General features: G+C 44.3%; 1 protein-coding gene across 1 annotated transcript in view; it reads left to right on the forward strand.

Annotated features, from left to right (window-relative positions):
- Positions 1–9,923, forward strand: part of LOC138680971 (cytochrome P450 2K6-like) — a 30,489-nt gene extending 20,566 nt beyond the window's left edge. Inside the window, exons 7-10 of the mRNA XM_069768157.1 lie at positions 1,248–1,389; positions 7,678–7,862; positions 9,327–9,468; positions 9,576–9,923. Coding sequence (XP_069624258.1) covers positions 1,248–1,389; positions 7,678–7,862; positions 9,327–9,468; positions 9,576–9,754 — 648 coding nt within the window. The 3' untranslated portion in view covers positions 9,755–9,923. The remainder of the gene's footprint in view (positions 1–1,247; positions 1,390–7,677; positions 7,863–9,326; positions 9,469–9,575) is intronic.
- Positions 9,924–18,200: the final 8,277 nt, after the last annotated feature.

The raw sequence follows: 18,200 nt of genomic DNA on the forward strand, positions 1-18,200 counted from the left end.
GTCCCCATAACCTCCCCATGTGCAGCACGAGGCCCCATAGTCTCCCATTGTGCATCACGAGGCCCCCATAGTCTCCCCTTGTGCAGCAGGAGGCCCAGTAGCCTCCCAATGTGCAGCATGACACCCCGATAGCCTCCCCATGTGCAGAACAACACCCCGTAGCCTCTCCATGTGCCGCACAATGCCCCCATAGCCTCCCTATGCGTAGCACAACACCCCAATAGCCTCCTAATGTTCAGCACAACACCCCATAGCATCTCCATGTGCAGCACGATGCTCCCTTAGCCTCCGCATGTACATCATAACACCTCCATCTCCTCTCCATGTGCATATCGACACCCACATAGCCTCTCCAAGTGCACCATGTCACCACCATAGCCTCCCCTTGTGCAGTACCACACCCTCATAGCCTTTCCATGCTCACCCAAACATCCCATGCACATGAAAAGAAATGAACACCACATACTCTCCTCGGTCCTGTTCCCCGGCGCTTTGCTTCCGTCTTGGTGTCTCCTGTGCGCTGACTCTCAGTAGCACACAGTTGACACAAAAAAATTACATCATCATGACAGCCGATTCACACGCTGATTGGTGGAGGAAGTGGACAGAGACCCCTCCCCCACCAGAGAAGTCAGCACAGATGGAGACAGCAAGCAGGTAGGCACGGTGCGGCCCATGGAACTCTGTTTTCCAGCCCCACGGCTATTTCGGTCCGCGGGTAGAATTTCTATTCTCTAAGAAATAATTTTTTTCTACTCATAATCCTTTGTGATGCAGAACAATTGTTTTTATTGAGTGCATTAATTAAGTTTGAGCTGAAGTATGGTTCACAAGCTACTATCTAACACGGTAATTTGATAAAGCCATCTAAACACCCTTATATATTATTGTGTTGGCATCCTGAAGTCACCACTAGAAGGAGATTTCTGCACACTGATTGTACCTTGAACTCAATAATCACACAGTACACAGTAAGCTCCCTCTATTGGTCCCGCTCGTCAACACTAGCGGGCAAGTTTACTTTTAAAAGAAGATCTATACAGGGGATTTGGAGTTCTGTATATCCAAAACAAAAATTCAAGTGCTCTTAAGTTATAGTTAGAAATTATTCAAAAACAATTGAAATAAAAAATGAAACAGTATTAAAAAAAATGGAGATTTACTTTGCTCCAATATCCTTTTTGCTTTTTCTAGTATTTGTCTACAGTGTTCCCTAATAGATGTATTCTGCATTTTGTGCTTTTCAGGAGAAACCAAATCCTGAATTACATTTTCATGATGAAAACTTAACAGCTGTTGTAACTGACTTGTTCGCTGCTGGAATGGAGACGACTTCTACCACCCTGAGATGGGGCCTTCTACTGATGATGAAATATCCTGAAATCCAAAGTAAGGAGACATGACTAATGATTGTTGTAAATACAATAGAAATATACAAGCAGTTATGTCTAACTGTGACTGATAGAAGCTACACTGTTGATTTAGAAAAATCCAGCGCTATAGTGGATAAAACTGTAATTGCTGACAGGGAGTGGTTAGCTTAACTTGGGGGGATAATTGGAGATTTGTTATTGTGTTCTGAACATCTAAGAGTAAGCTATGTGCTATAGAATCTCCTGTCAGACTGAAATCAGACAAGCTGTATAGACCAGTTCTTTTGGGAAATACATCTTTATTGCCTAAAAATAGAAGTGAGAGAGCTACAGCACTGGACTCATCCCCCTCCTCACCCACCTCACGTCAAGCCAACTTCATGTCTCACTTTGCAAGGGGGTGTGGAACACCACTCTTGGAGCCAGACCAGTGTGAAAAGGGTGACGCACCCTAATAGTGGAGGAGAACCTCAGCAGATGACCACGCTATTACTGAAGATAATCTCTACATAAAGACCAACATGGATAGTACCGCCATATAGTCAGTGGTAGATACCAGCCCTAGAGAACATATAAGAGATCACAGCACAGTTAATGTCTTACCGCTGCCGTCCTTTCTTATGGAATCGTTCACTTTTCCCGTTTTTTCTATCTGGCCCAAACTGACATGACAGCTTCTTCCACCCAGGACTCGTCTGCAGAGAATACAACAAAGACACATTTCACTTCTCATATTCAAGCTCCGTCACATCTATTCCCAACCTGCACAAACTCCTCATTCTGCTGATACCCCAATACTGAGCCGCTGCTGCCGTATGTGTCCCTATTACTGCACCTGATACCCCAATACTGAGCTGCTGCTGCTGCTGCAGCATGTGTCCTATTACTGCCCCTGATACCCCAATACTGAGCCGCTGCTGCCCTATGTGTCCATATTACTGCACCTGATACCGCAATACTGAGCCGCTGCTGCCGTATGTGACCCTATTACTGCACCTGATCTCCCAATACTGAGCCGCTGCTGCCGTATGTGTCCCTATTACTGCACCCGATACCCCAATACTGAGCCGCTGCTGCCGTATGTGTCCCTATTACTCCACCTGATACCCCAATACTGAGCCGCTGCTGCCGTATGTGTCCCTATTACTGCACCTGATACCCCAATACTGAGCCGCTGCTGCCGTATGTGTCCCTATTACTGCACCTGATACCCCAATACTGAGCCGCTGCTGCCGTATGTGTCCCTATTACTGCACCTGATACCCCAATACTGAGCCGCTGCTGCCGTATGTGTCCCTATTACTGCACCTGATACCCCAATACTGAGCCACTGCTGCCGTATGTGTCCCTATTACTGCCCCTGATACCCCAATACTGAGCCGCTGCTGCCGTATGTGTCCCTATTACTGCACCTGATACCCCAATACTGAGCCGCTGCTGCCGTATGTGTCCCTATTACTGCACCTGATATCCCAATACTGAGCCGCTGCTGCCGTATGTGTCCCTATTACTGCCCCTGATACCCCAATACTGAGCCGCTGCTGCCGTATGTGACCCTATTACTGCCCCTGATACCTCAATACTGAGCTGCTGCTGCCATATGTGACCCTATTACTGCACCTGATACCCCAATACTGAGCCGCTGCTGCCGTATGTGACCCTATTACTGCCCCTGATACCTCAATACTGAGCTGCTGCTGCCATATGTGACCCTATTACTGCCCCTGATACCCCAATACTGAGCCGCTGCTGCTGTATGTGTCCCTATTACTGCACCTGATACCCCAATACTGAGCTGCTGCTGCCATATGTGACCCTATTACTGCACCTGATACCCCAATACTGAGCTGCTGCTGCCGTATGTGACCCTATTACTGCACCTGATACCCCAATACTGAGCCGCTGCTGCCGTATGTGTCCCTATTACTGCCCCTGATACCCCAATACTGAGCCGCTGCTGCCGTATGTGTCCCTATTACTGCACCTGATACCCCAATACTAAGCCTCTGCCGTATGTGTCCCTATTACTACACCTGATACCCCAATACTGAACCGCTGCTGCCATATGTGCCCCTATTACTGCACCTGATACCCCAATACTGAGCTGCTGCTGCCGTATGTGTCCCTATTACTGTAACTGATACCCCAATACTGAGCCTCTGCTGCCATATGTGTCTCTATTACTGCATCTGCTGTGCGGTTCTCTATGCCCTCTAAATTCTAAAGCAACCCACTATAATATAAGAATGCCAGGCACAAGTGCCCTAGAAAACAGAGCCCACATTGTGCCCCCTAGTAAGTAATAATGCCCTGTGTGCCCTTTTGATAGTCACAGTAACCTGTGTTCCCCTATAACAATAAGTGCCCACTTTACATTTAATAATGTCCCGAGTCGCCCCCCCTGTACAGCTCATCTATACACAGTATGATGCTCTCTTATGCACAGTATAATACCCCCTCACTGTATAGTACCACTCACCCAATATAATGGCCCCTTAGTAGCCCCCAAACTGTTTCATGGCTCAAACACTGTATGATGGCCCCTTCATTGTAATCCCCACACTTTATGATGGCCCCATAGATAACCTCTATATAGTATAATGTGCCAGATAGTCCTCAGTATAGCTCAATGCAGCACCCCCATAGGCAGACCCTATAGTATAAGACAGTACCCCATAGGCAGACACTGTAGTATAAGACAGTAACCCCATAGGCAGACCCTGTAGTATAAGACAGTACCCCATAGGCAGACCCTGTAGTATAAGACAGTACCCCATAGGCAGGTCCTGTAGTATAAGACAGTACCCCATAGGCAGACCCTGTAGTATAAGACAGTACCCCATAGGCAGGCCCTGTAGTATAAGACAGTACCCCATACGCAGACCCTGTAGTATCCCCTCATCCTTAAAGCATGCCAACATCACACCCATCCTCAAAAAGCCCTCCCTCGACCCATCCTCTGTGTCTAGCTATCGCCTGATATCTCTTCTCCCTTATGCCTGCAAATTTTTGGAGCAACACGTCCATCTTGAACTGTCCTCCCACCTCTCCTCCTGCTCCCTCTTTGATCAGTTACAATCTGGCTTCCGTCCCCATCACTCAACTGAAACTGCCCTAACTAAAGTCACCAATGACCTACTAAGTGCCAGGAGCAAGCGACACTACTCTGTCCTCCTTCTCCTGGACCTGTCTTCTGCCTTCGACACTGTGGACCACTTCCTTTTGCTACAAATCCTCTCATCTCTTGGCATCAGAGACTTGGCCCTTTTCTGGATCTCATCATATCTGACAGACCGAACATTCAGTGTCTCCCTCCCCCAATCCACCTCCTCACTTCGCCCCTTGTTCCTCAAGGCTCTGTTCTAGGACCCCTACTCTTCTCCATCTACACTTTCGGCCTGGGACAGCTCATAGAATCCCACGGTATGCAGTACCATCTCTGCGCTGATGACACGCAGATCTACCTATCCAGATCTGACCTTACCTCCTTACTTATTAAAATCCCGCACTGTCTGTCTCCTATTTCAACCTTCTTTTCTGCTCGCTTTCTACAACTGAACATGGACAAAACAGAATTCATCATCTTTCCCCATCTCACTCTACCTCTCCTCCAGACCTATCCATCAATGTCAATGGTTGCTCACTTTCCCCAGTCCCACACGCCCGTTGTCTAGGGTGATTCTCGACTCTGCCCTCTCTTTCAAGCCACATATCCAAGCCCTTGCCTCCTCCTGCCGTCTCGAACTCAAAAATATTTCCCGGATCCGTTCTTTCCTTGACCGCAACAACGCAAAAACGCTAGTGCATGCCCTTATCATCTCCCTCCTCGACTACTGCAACCTCCTACTCTCTGGACTCCCATCTAGCACTCTGGCACCACTCCAATCCATCCTACACTCTGCTGCCCGACTAATCTACCTGTCTCCCCGCTATTCCCCAGCCTCTCCCCTATGTCAAGCCATTCACTGGCTTCCTATCGCCCAGAGACTCCAGTTCAAAACCCTCACAATGACATACAAAGCCATCCACAACCTATCTCCTCCATACATCTGTGACATGGTCTCCCAGTACCTACATACACGCAACTTCCGATCCTCTCAAGACCTCCTTCTCTACTCCCCTCTCATCTCTTCTTCCCACAACCACATCCAAGACTTCTCCCGTGCTTCCCCCATATTCTGGAACTCTCTACCCCAACACATCAGACTCTCGCCTACCATAGAAACCTTCAAAAAGAACCTGAAGACCCACCTCTTCCGACAAGCCTATAGCCTGCAGTGATCCTGAAGTTACTGAACCGCCGTGCAACCTGCCCTACCCTTTCCTAGTGTTTCATCACCCATCCCCTGCAGACTGTGAGCCCTCACGGGCAGGGTCCTCCCTCCTTATGTACCCGTGTGCCTTGTTATTTGCTCATGTTTAATGTATTTGTCTATATTTGCCCTGTATTCACATGTAAAGCGCCATGGAATAAATGGCTCTATAAAAATGTATAATAATAATAATAATATAAGACATTACCCCCACAGGTAGACCCTGTTGTATAAGTCAGTACCCCCATAAGCACATCCTTTTATATAATACAGTACCCCCATAGGCAGACCCTTTTATATAATACAGTACCCCCATAGGCAGTTTATATAATACAGTACCCCCATAGGCAGACCCTTTTATATAATACAGTACCCCCATAGGCAGACCCTTTTATATGATGCAGTACCTCCATAGGCAGACCCTTTTTATATAATACAGTTCCCCCATAGGCAGACCCTTTTATATAATGCATTTCCTCCATAGTCAGACCCTTTTATATAATGCAGTACCCCCATAGGCAGACCCTTTTATATGATGCAGTACCTGCATAGGCAGAGCCTTTTATATAATACAGTACCCCCATAGGCAGACCCTTTTATATAATACAGTACCCCCATAGGCAGATCTATTTATATAATGCAGTACCCCCATAGACTGACCCTTTTACATAATGCAATACCTCCATAGGCAGACCCTTTTATATAATGCATTTCCTCCATAGTCAGACCCTTTTATATAATACAGTACCCCCATAGGCAGATCTATTTATATAATACAGTACCCCCATAGACTGACCCTTTTACATAATGCAATACCTCCATAGGCAGACCCTTTTACATAATGCAATACCTCCATAGACAGACCCTTTTATATAATGCATTTCCTCCATAGTCAGACCCTTTTATATAATGCATTTTCTCCATTGGCAGACCCTTTTACATAATGCAGTACCCCATAGGCAGACCCTTTTATATAATACAGTACCCCCATAGACAGACCCTTTTATATAATGCAGTACCCCCATAGGCAGACCCTTTTATATAATACAGTACCCCCAAAGGCAGACCCTGTAGTTTAAGGCAGCCCCCATAAAAGAAACACAATACTCACCTCTCTTCCACCTGCTTCCTGCACTGCGACGAGCTCCCGCTCATCTCCGACACTGACAGCGGCCACGATGATGTCATCCCGGCACCCGCTGTCAGTGTCGGCGATGCCAGGAGGCCAGACGCTGACAGAAGGATGATGGGAGAAGGAGCGCACCGCTCCTTCTCCCATCAATGCGGTGAGCTGTATTGGCTAGCTGCCGATACAGCTCACCTTGTGACGACAGGCGGGGGGCCCACTGCTGGCACCGGGCCCCCCCCGCCTGCTCAGGAGCCCCATACTGACAGAGCAGGGAGATCAATTCGATGCAGTTACAGTGGCGTAGCTTCGGGTGGGCACCCTCTGAGCTCCGGGCCCGGGGCGACAGCACCCTCTGCCCCCCCGGTAGCTACGCTACTGATCCGAGCATTTTATTGCTCGCTCATCACTACTGAAAACACCTCTATATACAGTAGATAACAGATGATTCATCATTCATAATGGGTAATGTCACAGCTCACCTCCTCCTCCTCTGAAATGTCTGATAACACCTATATATATATTATATAACAAATAATCCACCATTTTCAATATTTAATGTGACAGCTCACCTCTTCACCTTCCTGGGCAATGACTGATAAGACCTTTATATACAGTAGATAACACAAGATCCACCATTCACAATGCAGCATGTCACAGCCCACCTCCTTCTCCTTCCTTCACAATGACCTTTAAACAGGTACCTTAGATGCCTAATGCAAATTAGAGGGTCAAGGTCTGCTAATTTACAAGTACCTCTATGATTTTATGAGGGAAAGCTGGGGATCTGTGATTTTATAAAACAGGATACATGGTTCTAGTTAAGAATTTGAGATATTAAGGATAATTATTTCTTTAATAACAGAAAATGTTCATAAAGAAATCGAAACAGTCATCGGTTTAGCTGAACCTCAGATGATACATCGCAAAGAAATGCCATACACGGACGCTGTCATCCACGAGATTCAGAGATTTGCCAATCTTGTGCCAACCAACGTACCACGTCAGACCACTCAAGATGTCACAGTGAAGGGCTTCTTCCTGCCAAAAGTAGGTATTAAAAAAAGAATATTCCCTGGTAGCATCTTGCTTAAAGTTGAGTGAATCAATCCGCAGAGGAACAACTTCTAGTAGAATTTCCTGAAATTTGCAGATACTCACATAATCAAAAATGTTGCCATTGAGTTTGCGAGGATCGGCCAAAAGAAAAAAGTGCCCAGCATTGTTTAACACACAACCAAAGACTAAGAGTGGGGCAATAAAGTCATGCATTCCAGCATGGCTTCACCATGATACCCTACAGCTATCACATGACATGGACTAACACAGCCAATCATGGGGTTATCACAGGAAACCTAAAAAATGGGAGTTGGTCAATGAGTGCCATTTTATGCTTTTGCAGTGTAATAAAAAAGGTCAGAGCACACAGCTCATTCCCCCTAGGGATAGATATAGGCCTAAGCAGTGAAACACTGTACCTGTATTGTCAGTGTGACTGCAAATTGATTGATCTGAGATAGACACACCTTAATATCAGCATTTTTTCACATACTGCCATCAAGGAGGGCAGCAATAAGCCCCTCGGTGAAAATATTGCTACTGAAACAAAATCCTGAATCCAAGGCTGGAGTTCAACAGAAAGTATGCTTCCTGCATTGCGAGATCAGCAAGTCATAAATATATTTTATATCCAAAAGATAATTTGCCACCACCTCCACTTACCATCCATTTACACCTATTTAGATATATTGACATAATTTAGACATTAGAGAGGCTGTCTTTTCAATGCAGAGCTGAGAAAGGGTTCAATAAGCTCCTAGACGCGTTTTTTCAGGCAGTTAGAGACTTTTTAGGGATTTGTGGCAAATATATTCTAATCAAATCAATTTTGGAGGTAAAGTTATCAAACCTGACAAATTCAAAGATTGAAGCGATCAACTTATCTCAATTCTTGATTAATGGGACCTTGTATTTTTCCATAGTTTATAGGACATCCTGAGGTATTAGGAAATATTAGAAGAGGTCATTTATTTAGTCATGCAATATGGAGATGTTATCAGGATTTTATACTCCAAACTAATGACAAGTATGTAAAAGGTCCCAAAGTCCCGATAACAGGATAACTAGGAGTCTCAGTGGTCAAAGCATCAGCAATCAGCAAGTTAAGATTTTTTGTAATACCCCTTTAACACAATGTCCAAGATTATTGTTCAGTTTCTCTTGCCTAAATAAATATATGTTTTGGGCCAAAGAGGCTGCATAGAGATCACTTTCAGATGTCACTTGATTTAAAAATGAGTAATAATAATAATAATAATAATAATAAATGAGAGGCTGCTTGAGACGAAATACGCCAGCCTCCTCTGTTGTCCACAAAAAGTACTGAATACATTTCCACATGGGGATCTAATAATGTGCCCTTATGAGGTCCAGTTATTAGTGCTGAGGGTTCTGCCCTACATTTAGTACATCTTAGCATGAAGAATCATTAATGAATTCATGATTTTTTTGCAGGGAACTCATGTAATACCATCACTGACATCTGTCCTTCGAGATGACAAGTACTTCAGGAAACCTGACAACTTTTATCCTGAACATTTTTTGGACTCTGATGGAAATTTTGTCAAAAATGAGGCCTTTATACCATTTTCTGTTGGTGAGTATTCTCAAAAGTAGAGATGGTGAATAATTCAACCATCTCAGGGACTTTCTGATACCAGAACACTCCATGGTCTTATGTTTTCTATCTGCTCATTTTTATAGGGAAGAGAAGTTGTGCAGGAGAGAACTTGGCTAAAATGGAACTTTTCCTCTTCTTTACAAAGCTGCTTCAGAACTTCACATTCAAGGCTCCTCCCGGAGCAAAGCTGGATCTCAATGGTACCGTTGGCTTCTCCACACGCCCCCAAGAACATGAGATATGTGCAATTCCACATTATTAAACAAAACATGTCAGCCACTGCAAGTGTTAAGGTACCGTTGCACTAAACGATTTCCCAACGATCACGACCAGCGATACGACCTGGCCGTGATCGTAGGTAAGTCGTTGTGTGGTCGCTGGGGAGCTGTCACACAGACAGCTCTCTCCAGCGACCAACGATCAGGGGAAAAACTTCGGCATCGTTGAAACTGTCTTCAACGATGCCGAAGTCCCCGGGTAACCAGGGTAAACATCGGGTTACTAAGTGCAGGGCCGCGCTTAGTAACCCGATATTTACCCTGGTTACCATTGTAAAAGTAAAAAAAAAAAAACACATACTCACATTCCGATGTCTGTCACGTCACGTTACTTGGGAAACATAACGTAGTAAGTCATTGACAACTCTCAGTTTCTTGAGGAGTGACTGTAATTATGAAAATAAATATTCCTGCCCTTTAATGCTATTTGTAAATGTACGTTATATTCTTGTATATTTCATTGTTGTCAGTATTACGTGTGCATTTTGTAAGAAACCCAATAAAAATAGAATGAAAAAGTAACTCTGTCTCAGCTCCTGGTTTGAATGCAAAGGAACATGAAAACTATCAGCAGCAGATTAGCTTTTACAGATAACCTGATATCTTGCTCTGCTTATTGCTCTGGTAATGAGCCTCAGTTTAGTACTTTGCATTTACAAAGGTTCACTAATTAACAAGCTAGTTTCATTTATAACCTTGATAAATAATGAATAATACTGGTCAACGCAAATTTTCTGGCAAAAGGTTATAAAACATATTTTAAGTCAATTTTGGCTGCTGATTACGAATATGAACTCCGTTTTTGGCTATCACATCAGGATTTCGAGATATTTTCAATTTTTGATGAAAATTACTCCTAATGTTTTATGTTAAAAACACATGATTTTCGGTACTACATTTTATATATTTTTAATCAAGGAATAACAAAGATTACAAAGTCTATGTACAGCAAATCAAATATACTTACAGAATTAAACTACAAAATATAAAAACACATATATATGGCGCACAGATGAAGGACAAATGGTAGTTATTTGAACTTTCTTTTCTTGGCTGATCTGTGATCTCCAGCTTCTGGGATGTCTCTCCTCAAGCTCCAGCAATAGTCATCCATCATATGTGAGTCCCACCGACCTTGATACCGTTCTTCCATTGTTTTAATGTCCTGATGAAAATGCTCCCCTTGCTCCTCGCTCTCATCCCCAAGGTTGTCTGGAAAAAGTCCAAATGGCTGTGTAAATAGTGAATCTTGATACTCATTCTATATCCAAGATTTCGCAGACTCATTAGTAGCTCTTCCACAATCTCTTCTTAGTTGTCTGCTTTCTTATTCCCTAGAAAATTCTGCACCACATTACAAAATGCATTCCAAGCTCTTTCTTCTCTCTCATTCATTAATGTGATCAAATTTGGGTCTCTCATAAGTGTTCGTATTTGAGGTTCATCAAATATTCCAGCCTTTTTCTTCTCTTCACGGAGACCAGGAAAAGTTGAACATATATAGTTAAAGCATTCTCCACTGTGATTGAGAGCTTTGACGAACTGCTTCATCAATCCAAGTTTTATGTGTAAGGGAGGAAAGACAATGTCCTTCCTATCCACTAGAGGATCATGGATGACATTCTTATCGCCAGATGCCAAACTTGGAAACAGGACTAAACAGGCGGCATAGCTTTGTTCAGTGGAGGACGACTGTAATGAGTGGCGCAGACACAGTTTGTAGGCCCACAATACAAAAGTAGGCTAAAAGCAGTTCAAAATTGGAAACAGGACTTAACAGGCTGCATAGCTTTGTTCAGTGGAGAACGACTGTAATGAGTGGCGCAGACACAGTTTGTAGGCCCACAATATAAAAGTAGGCAAAAAGCAGTTCAAAATTGGAAACAGGACTAAACAGGCGGCATAGCTTTATTCAGTGGAGGATAACTGTGATGAGTGGCGCAGACACAGTTTGTAGGCCCACAATACAAAAGTAGGCTTAAAGCAGTTCAAAATTGGGAAAAGGACTAAACAGGCGGCATTGCTTTGTTCAGTGGAGGACGACTGTAATAAGTGGCGCACACACAGTTTTTAGGCCCACAATACAAAAGTAGGCTAAAAGCAGTTCAAAATTGGGAACAGGACTAAACAGGCGGCATAGATTTATTCAGTGGAGGACGACTGTGATGAGTGGCGCAGACACAGTTTGTAGGCCCACAATACAAAATAGGCTAAAAGCAGTTGTTCAGTAAAGTACGACTGTAATAAGTGGCGCAGACACAGTTTGTAGGCCCACAATACAAAAGAAGGCTAAAAGCAGTTCAAAATTGGAAACAGGACTAAACAGGTGGCATAGCTTTGTTCAGTGGAGGACGACTGTAATGAGTGGCGCAGACACAGTTTGTAGGCCCACAATACAAAAGTAGGCTAAAAGCAGTTCAAAATTGGAAACAGGACTAAAAAGGTGGCATAGCTTTGTACAGTGGAGGATGACTGTAATGACTGGCGCAGACACAGTTTGTAGGCTCACAATACAAAAGTAGGCTAAAAGCAGTTCAAAATTGTAAACAGGACTAAACAGGTGGCATAGCTTTGTTCAGTGGAGGACATTTGTAATGAGTGGCAGACACAGTTAGTAGGCCCAAATAATAAAGTAGGCTAAATGCAGTTCAAATGTGGTAACAGGACTAAACAGGCGGCATAGCTTTGTTCAGTGGAGAAAAACTGTAATGAATGGCAGACACAGTTAGTTGGCCCAAATTATAAAGTGGGCAAAAATGTCTGCCAAAAAATTGCTAAAAAATAAACAGGTGGCATGGCTAGGTACAGGGGTGGGCTCCCCTGCTGACTAGCAGACAGTGGTAGTAGGCGCAAAGTATTAACTGGTCTAAATGGAGGCCAGGGACCCTGTATATTTTAACTATCATCTATCATTTCAACAAATTTGTATTGGCAGTGCCATTGAAAGATTTAACAGCACAGACTACACAGTGGTGGAGCAGGGAGAGGAAATTATTGCAAGTGGTAGAGCACTGTTCGAGCTGGGGGGAACACTGTCTCGTGGGCGGTGGTACTGGCACAGGGCCCGTCATATTACGACGATGTGTCTGACATTGATTGTGCACCACCACCATTGGAGACACTTCACTGTACTATGAGGGACCCTGTGCCAGTGCCATCGCCCAAGAGTGGGCCCACCCACCTGTCCAGGCAAATGGCACTCGCATGGGTGCTTGCGACAGGTGGTGACCACGGCCCTATGAGGGGAGTCAGCCCATTTAGGGAGGTATAAAAATGGCCTATGGTGGACATTCAGCAGCTGCAAATGGAGGAATTGGAGAAGTCAGTAATAGGAGGCCAAAAGCAAGACATTTTTCAGGCAAGCTACGTGTCAGCAGGGGAAGGTGGGGCAAAATAATTTGAAATTCATGATTGGTTCATTTTAATGAAGGTTAGATCATCAACATTCTGGGTAGCCAGATGTGTCCTTTTTTACATCAGTATTGAACCAGCAGCACTGAAGACTCTTTCTTTTTTTTTTTATCAATTAGTGTTTATTGAAGATTTCCAAAACAATACAGTGCAATCAAACAGTAATAACAGTAACAGGGGTCAACTAAAAATGACCAGAAATAAGTAAGGAGAAAAACCAAACCAATCAGAAAGGAAGAAGTAGGGGAGAAAGGCGGGGGGAGGAATAGGTACAGTAGGGGGGAATGAGGGGGGGGGAGGAAAGGAGTATAGGCATTCACAAGACATTATCTAGCAATTCAGTTATAGACAAGGGGTCCTGGCAAACTATGGCAGAATAAGAATATTACAAACACAAAAACAGACATGTCAATTATGCTTACTTATTCCCACTCAAGTAAACGATCAAACAAGGTGGTGCGGGTCAATAGAAGAATGACCACTATGTAACCAAGGGTGCCAAATATTTTGTCTTTTGGTTTTGGCAGTCATGGAGTGAGCCAAAGCGAGTTCATATTGGCAGTGGACATTAAGTTTATTAATTAATTCACTAATATTGGGAGGATTAGTGTCTTTCCATCTTGAGGCGACTAATAACCTGGCAGCTATTAGAATATGTGATAGTGTACCTCGAAGTATGTGTGGAATGTCCTCTAGGCCGATGTGAAGAATGGCCTGCCTAGGTGACATAGTCAGCTGGATCCCCAAGACCTGTGCAATTAAAAGGTCCATATCTCTCCACCAGGACTGAAGAATTGGACACGACCACCAGGTGTGTTCCAGAGTTCCCCTGTGACCGCACCCCCTCCAGCATTTGTCCGACCCGGTAGGGTCATAGTGAGCCACCTGAACTGGATATTGATACCATCTAAGGTGTACTTTTTTCAATTGTTCGAGATGATTGACACAGGCTGATACCCGTAATACTTCACCCAGTCCCTCCTCCCAATCTATCGGGTCCGATAGGAAGTCCAGATCCTGTTCCCACTTGATCATATATGGCAGTTTAACATCTTCTGCTGGGTCGTTTAAGGCTTTATATAATATTGAAATTCCCTTCGGGCCAGAGTCAGGCAACAAGAAATAACGATTAACCCTGTTATTTAAATGGGAGTTGAAGAAAGGCGAGTTTGGGGAATTATGAAGTAGATGACGTATCTGCAAATATTGATAGAAATATCTCAGGACATTCGGGAAGTTGGAGGCCAAGCGGTCAAAGGGGACAAGGCCAGCGGCATCCAATATCTGCCGTTATGTTACGATTCCAGCATCAACCCAGGGCTGGAGATTAATAAATGGGATGTGTGTCTCAAGGGCTTTTAAGGATAGGGAGTCATGAGATAATTTAATCAAGGAAGGGACCAGTGTCCTCCAATAGTGGAGCGCGATTTTCATGGTTGGTAAGGGAGGGGAATAATCAGTGATTGCAATAGATTCAGCCTCAAGAATTGTGCGGGTAGATCTAGTTTTGGCATAATAGTTTTCTATTTGGAGCCATCTGTGGTCTTTGTCTACCTGCCACCAGTCTCTAAGTCCAGTTAGTATGGCCGCTCTACGGTACAGCATGAGGTTCGGCATTCCCAGCCCTCCCCGTTTGTACGGATAGTACATCAAGGTCCTAGAGATTCTGGATTTTTTGTGTGACCAAATATAATCGTATGTCATAGTTTGTAATTTCAAAATCAAACGTTTGGGGATTTTTAATGGGATACACCTAAGGAGATACAGTATTTTAGGCAGGATCATCATTTTGAAAACATTAATCCTGGCAATCCAGGATGTCATAACTTTGTGAAAATGGTCAAGTTGTGCCCTAACCTGTGTGATCAATTTAGAGAAATTCTTCTCGACAATCTGTTCAGAGCCCGTCAATATAACTCCCAAGTACGGGATACCCTCTGTCATCCATTTAAATGGAAACTCAGCCTCCATTTTCGACTTGGCCGCGCATGGAACCGCCACCGGAAACAACAAGGACTTCGTGGGATTCAACCTGTAGTATGACACATTACTGAATTCCCTGAGTTCCAAGGTAATAGCTGTCAAGGATGTCTCCAAGTTGATACAGGATAGAATAACATCATCAGCATACAAGCCAATTCTGTGATCCATCTGTCCAACCTTGATTCCGGTGATATTAATAGAGGTTCTAATGCGTTCAGCAAGCGGCTCCATACACAGAGCGAAAATAATAGGAGAGAGTGGGCAACCCTGACGAGTGCCATTTGTGATCTGAAACGGACCAGATAAAAAACCGGATGTCAAGACCCTGGCACAAGGAGTCGAATACATAGCACAGATTGCTGAGAATATTGGGCCCGACAGTCCAAACCTTTCCAATACTGCCCGAAGATACCCCCAGTGCACCCTGTCAAAAGCCTTCTCAGCATCAAGCGACAGGAATGCACTGGGTAGGCCAGACAGCTCAGCTATTTTAATCAGATTCAGCATGCGCCGCACCCCATCTTTCGTCTCCCGTCCGGCTACAAAACCCACTTGGTCCGGTGAAATTATAGTTGGGATAATAAGCTTTAGTCTGGACGCTATAATTTTAGTGAATATTTTGACATCTGAATTGAGCAGAGCAATGGGTCTAAAGTCACCAGGGTGTGTGAGGGGTTTCCCAGGCTTGGGTATGGTAGATATGGTAGCTTCCAAACCAGGAGCCATCACAGTACCCGAGTCTGTCCACACCGAGAATAATCTCTGCAAATATGGAGTCAACAACAGATAAAAGGATTTATAATAGTCATTCGTCAACCCGTCTGGGCCTGGGGCCTTATGAGATTTAGTTTGATTAATCTTCGAGTTAATTTCTACATCTGTGAAGGGAGAATTAAGGTTGTTTAGCTGCTCAGATGTAATACGGGGTAATTTTATAGAGTCTAGATATTTATAAATAGATTGGTGATCCGGCTGGGGAGTAGAAGGGTCATCTTTTAAATTATACAAGCCGGTATAATATTCTGCAAAAGCTTGGACTATGTCCTGAGGGTTCCTGAGGACTTTCCCATTTTTATCTAAGATATGGTCCACTCTTGATTTAGCTTCCCTCTTACGTACTCTGCGCGCCAGGAGTGCACCTGCCCTATCACCTGCGGCATATAGATTAGTCTTGAATTTCTTCATGTTATGTGCATATCTGGCCAAGAGATTTTCTCTCAATTTAAACCTAATCTGATAGATCTCCTCAGAGATAGAAGGCGTGGGAGCAGACTTGTTGATATTGTCTAAATATTGCAGGTGGGAAAGTAAAGCCTCTCTGCCACTCTCCCTCTTCCTTTTCAGGTACGAAGCTTGTTGGAGAAGCACACCTCTAATCACTGCTTTACGCGCCAACCATAAGGACTCATCAGAAACGTCTCCATTATCATTTATCTGAAAGTAGTGTTCCAACTCCGAAGAGATTCTATCTAACACCTCCCCATTCAACAGCAATGCGTCGTTTAATCGCCACCTAAAGGCTGGGTTAGCTTGGTGTGCTAAAGTAAGATTTAGAGTGATGGGAGCGTGATCAGACCACGTTATTAAGCCTATAGTTGCGGATCTACATCTGGACAAGGTTGCACTGTCTGTTAGAAAATAATCAATACGGGAGTATGTGGAATGCCTGGAAGAGTAAAAGGTATAATCCCTCTCAGATGCATGTGAATATCTCCAATAATCATGCAGGTGAAACTCGCCTGTGAGGAGAGTCAAGTCCCCTCTAGGTCGTCTGCTACCAGAAGAGCAATCAAGGTCCACATGCATGGGGAGATTAAAGTCACCACATATTATATTGCTGCCCTTCACATTCTCAGAGACCTCATGAAGGGTTGTTCTCAGGAATTTATGTTGTCCCTCATTGGGAGCATAAAGATTTGTCAACGTGTGTAACTCACCATTCAATAAGCACGTGATAGTTAAGCACCTACCAGTGGGGTCATTATTTTGCGCTATCAATTTAAAAGCGATTGTATTTTTCACCATGATGCACACACCAGCCTTTTTGGATGGGCCATTAGCAAATAGAATGTGTGGGAAGAGGGGATGACGAAGCCTAAAATTATCCTCGACCAACAAATGGGTCTCCTGCAAGCAGATAATATCTTCCCCTGACCGCTTCACCTCCCTCCACATCATAGATCTCTTGTCAGGGGAGTTTAAACCCCTGACATTCAAAGAAAGAATTTGTAAAGTCATGATACCATTATACTAAAGTCTATACTGCTGGTATTACCCAGTGACCCCACTGGCGGTGTACCAAAACTTATATTCAAATAACTGCCAGTTCCATAATAACAATCAAAAATCAATATAGACAGAGAATGCCCGGGGATTTGGAGAGAAAAAACCTGGAGGGAAGAAAGGGGAAGGGCAAGTATGTAGTAAAAAGAACCAAAAAATAAAAAGTAAAAACAAAGGAAAACAAAACAAAACATAGGTCAATATACGAGGAATCCTCGTAGGAACGTCCAGAACAGTCCAGACAGTCCGCAGAACAGAATCTGCGTGGAGGGGTGGAAGTGAGAGGTTCACAATCCAAAGGCCCACTGAGGGGTGCAGTAGGAGAGCTCAGCAATCCAGACACCGTCCGTGTGGCACTGTCAAACCGTAGAACAGTCTGAGGCTATTTTCTTTCCTGTATCCGCAGGTCTGGGAGCAAAGGGTATTTTCCAGGCCGTAAGCCTCTCCTCTGCCTGTTTAGGCGAGGGGCAGGCGACCGTGCGTCCTTCATAAGTGATAATCAAACGCACAGGATTAAACCCCCATCGGTAACGTATGTTGATGTCCCTCAATGCTTTACAGACATGGGCGTATTCTCTCCTTTTGGCCAGGGTAGCAGCTGACAAATCCGGGAAGACCTGGAGATCCCGGAATTCAGGGGGAAGGTCAGGGGGGCTCCTTATCTGCCGCAGGAATGTCTCTTTAGTAGTGTACAAATGAATCCGTGCAAGGATGTCTCTAGGAAGAGATGGGTCTAGATGCTTGGGCTTGGGT

This window comes from Ranitomeya imitator, chromosome 5 (genome assembly GCF_032444005.1).
Source record: "Ranitomeya imitator isolate aRanImi1 chromosome 5, aRanImi1.pri, whole genome shotgun sequence".
In the NCBI taxonomy this organism is placed as follows: Eukaryota; Metazoa; Chordata; class Amphibia; order Anura; family Dendrobatidae; genus Ranitomeya; species Ranitomeya imitator.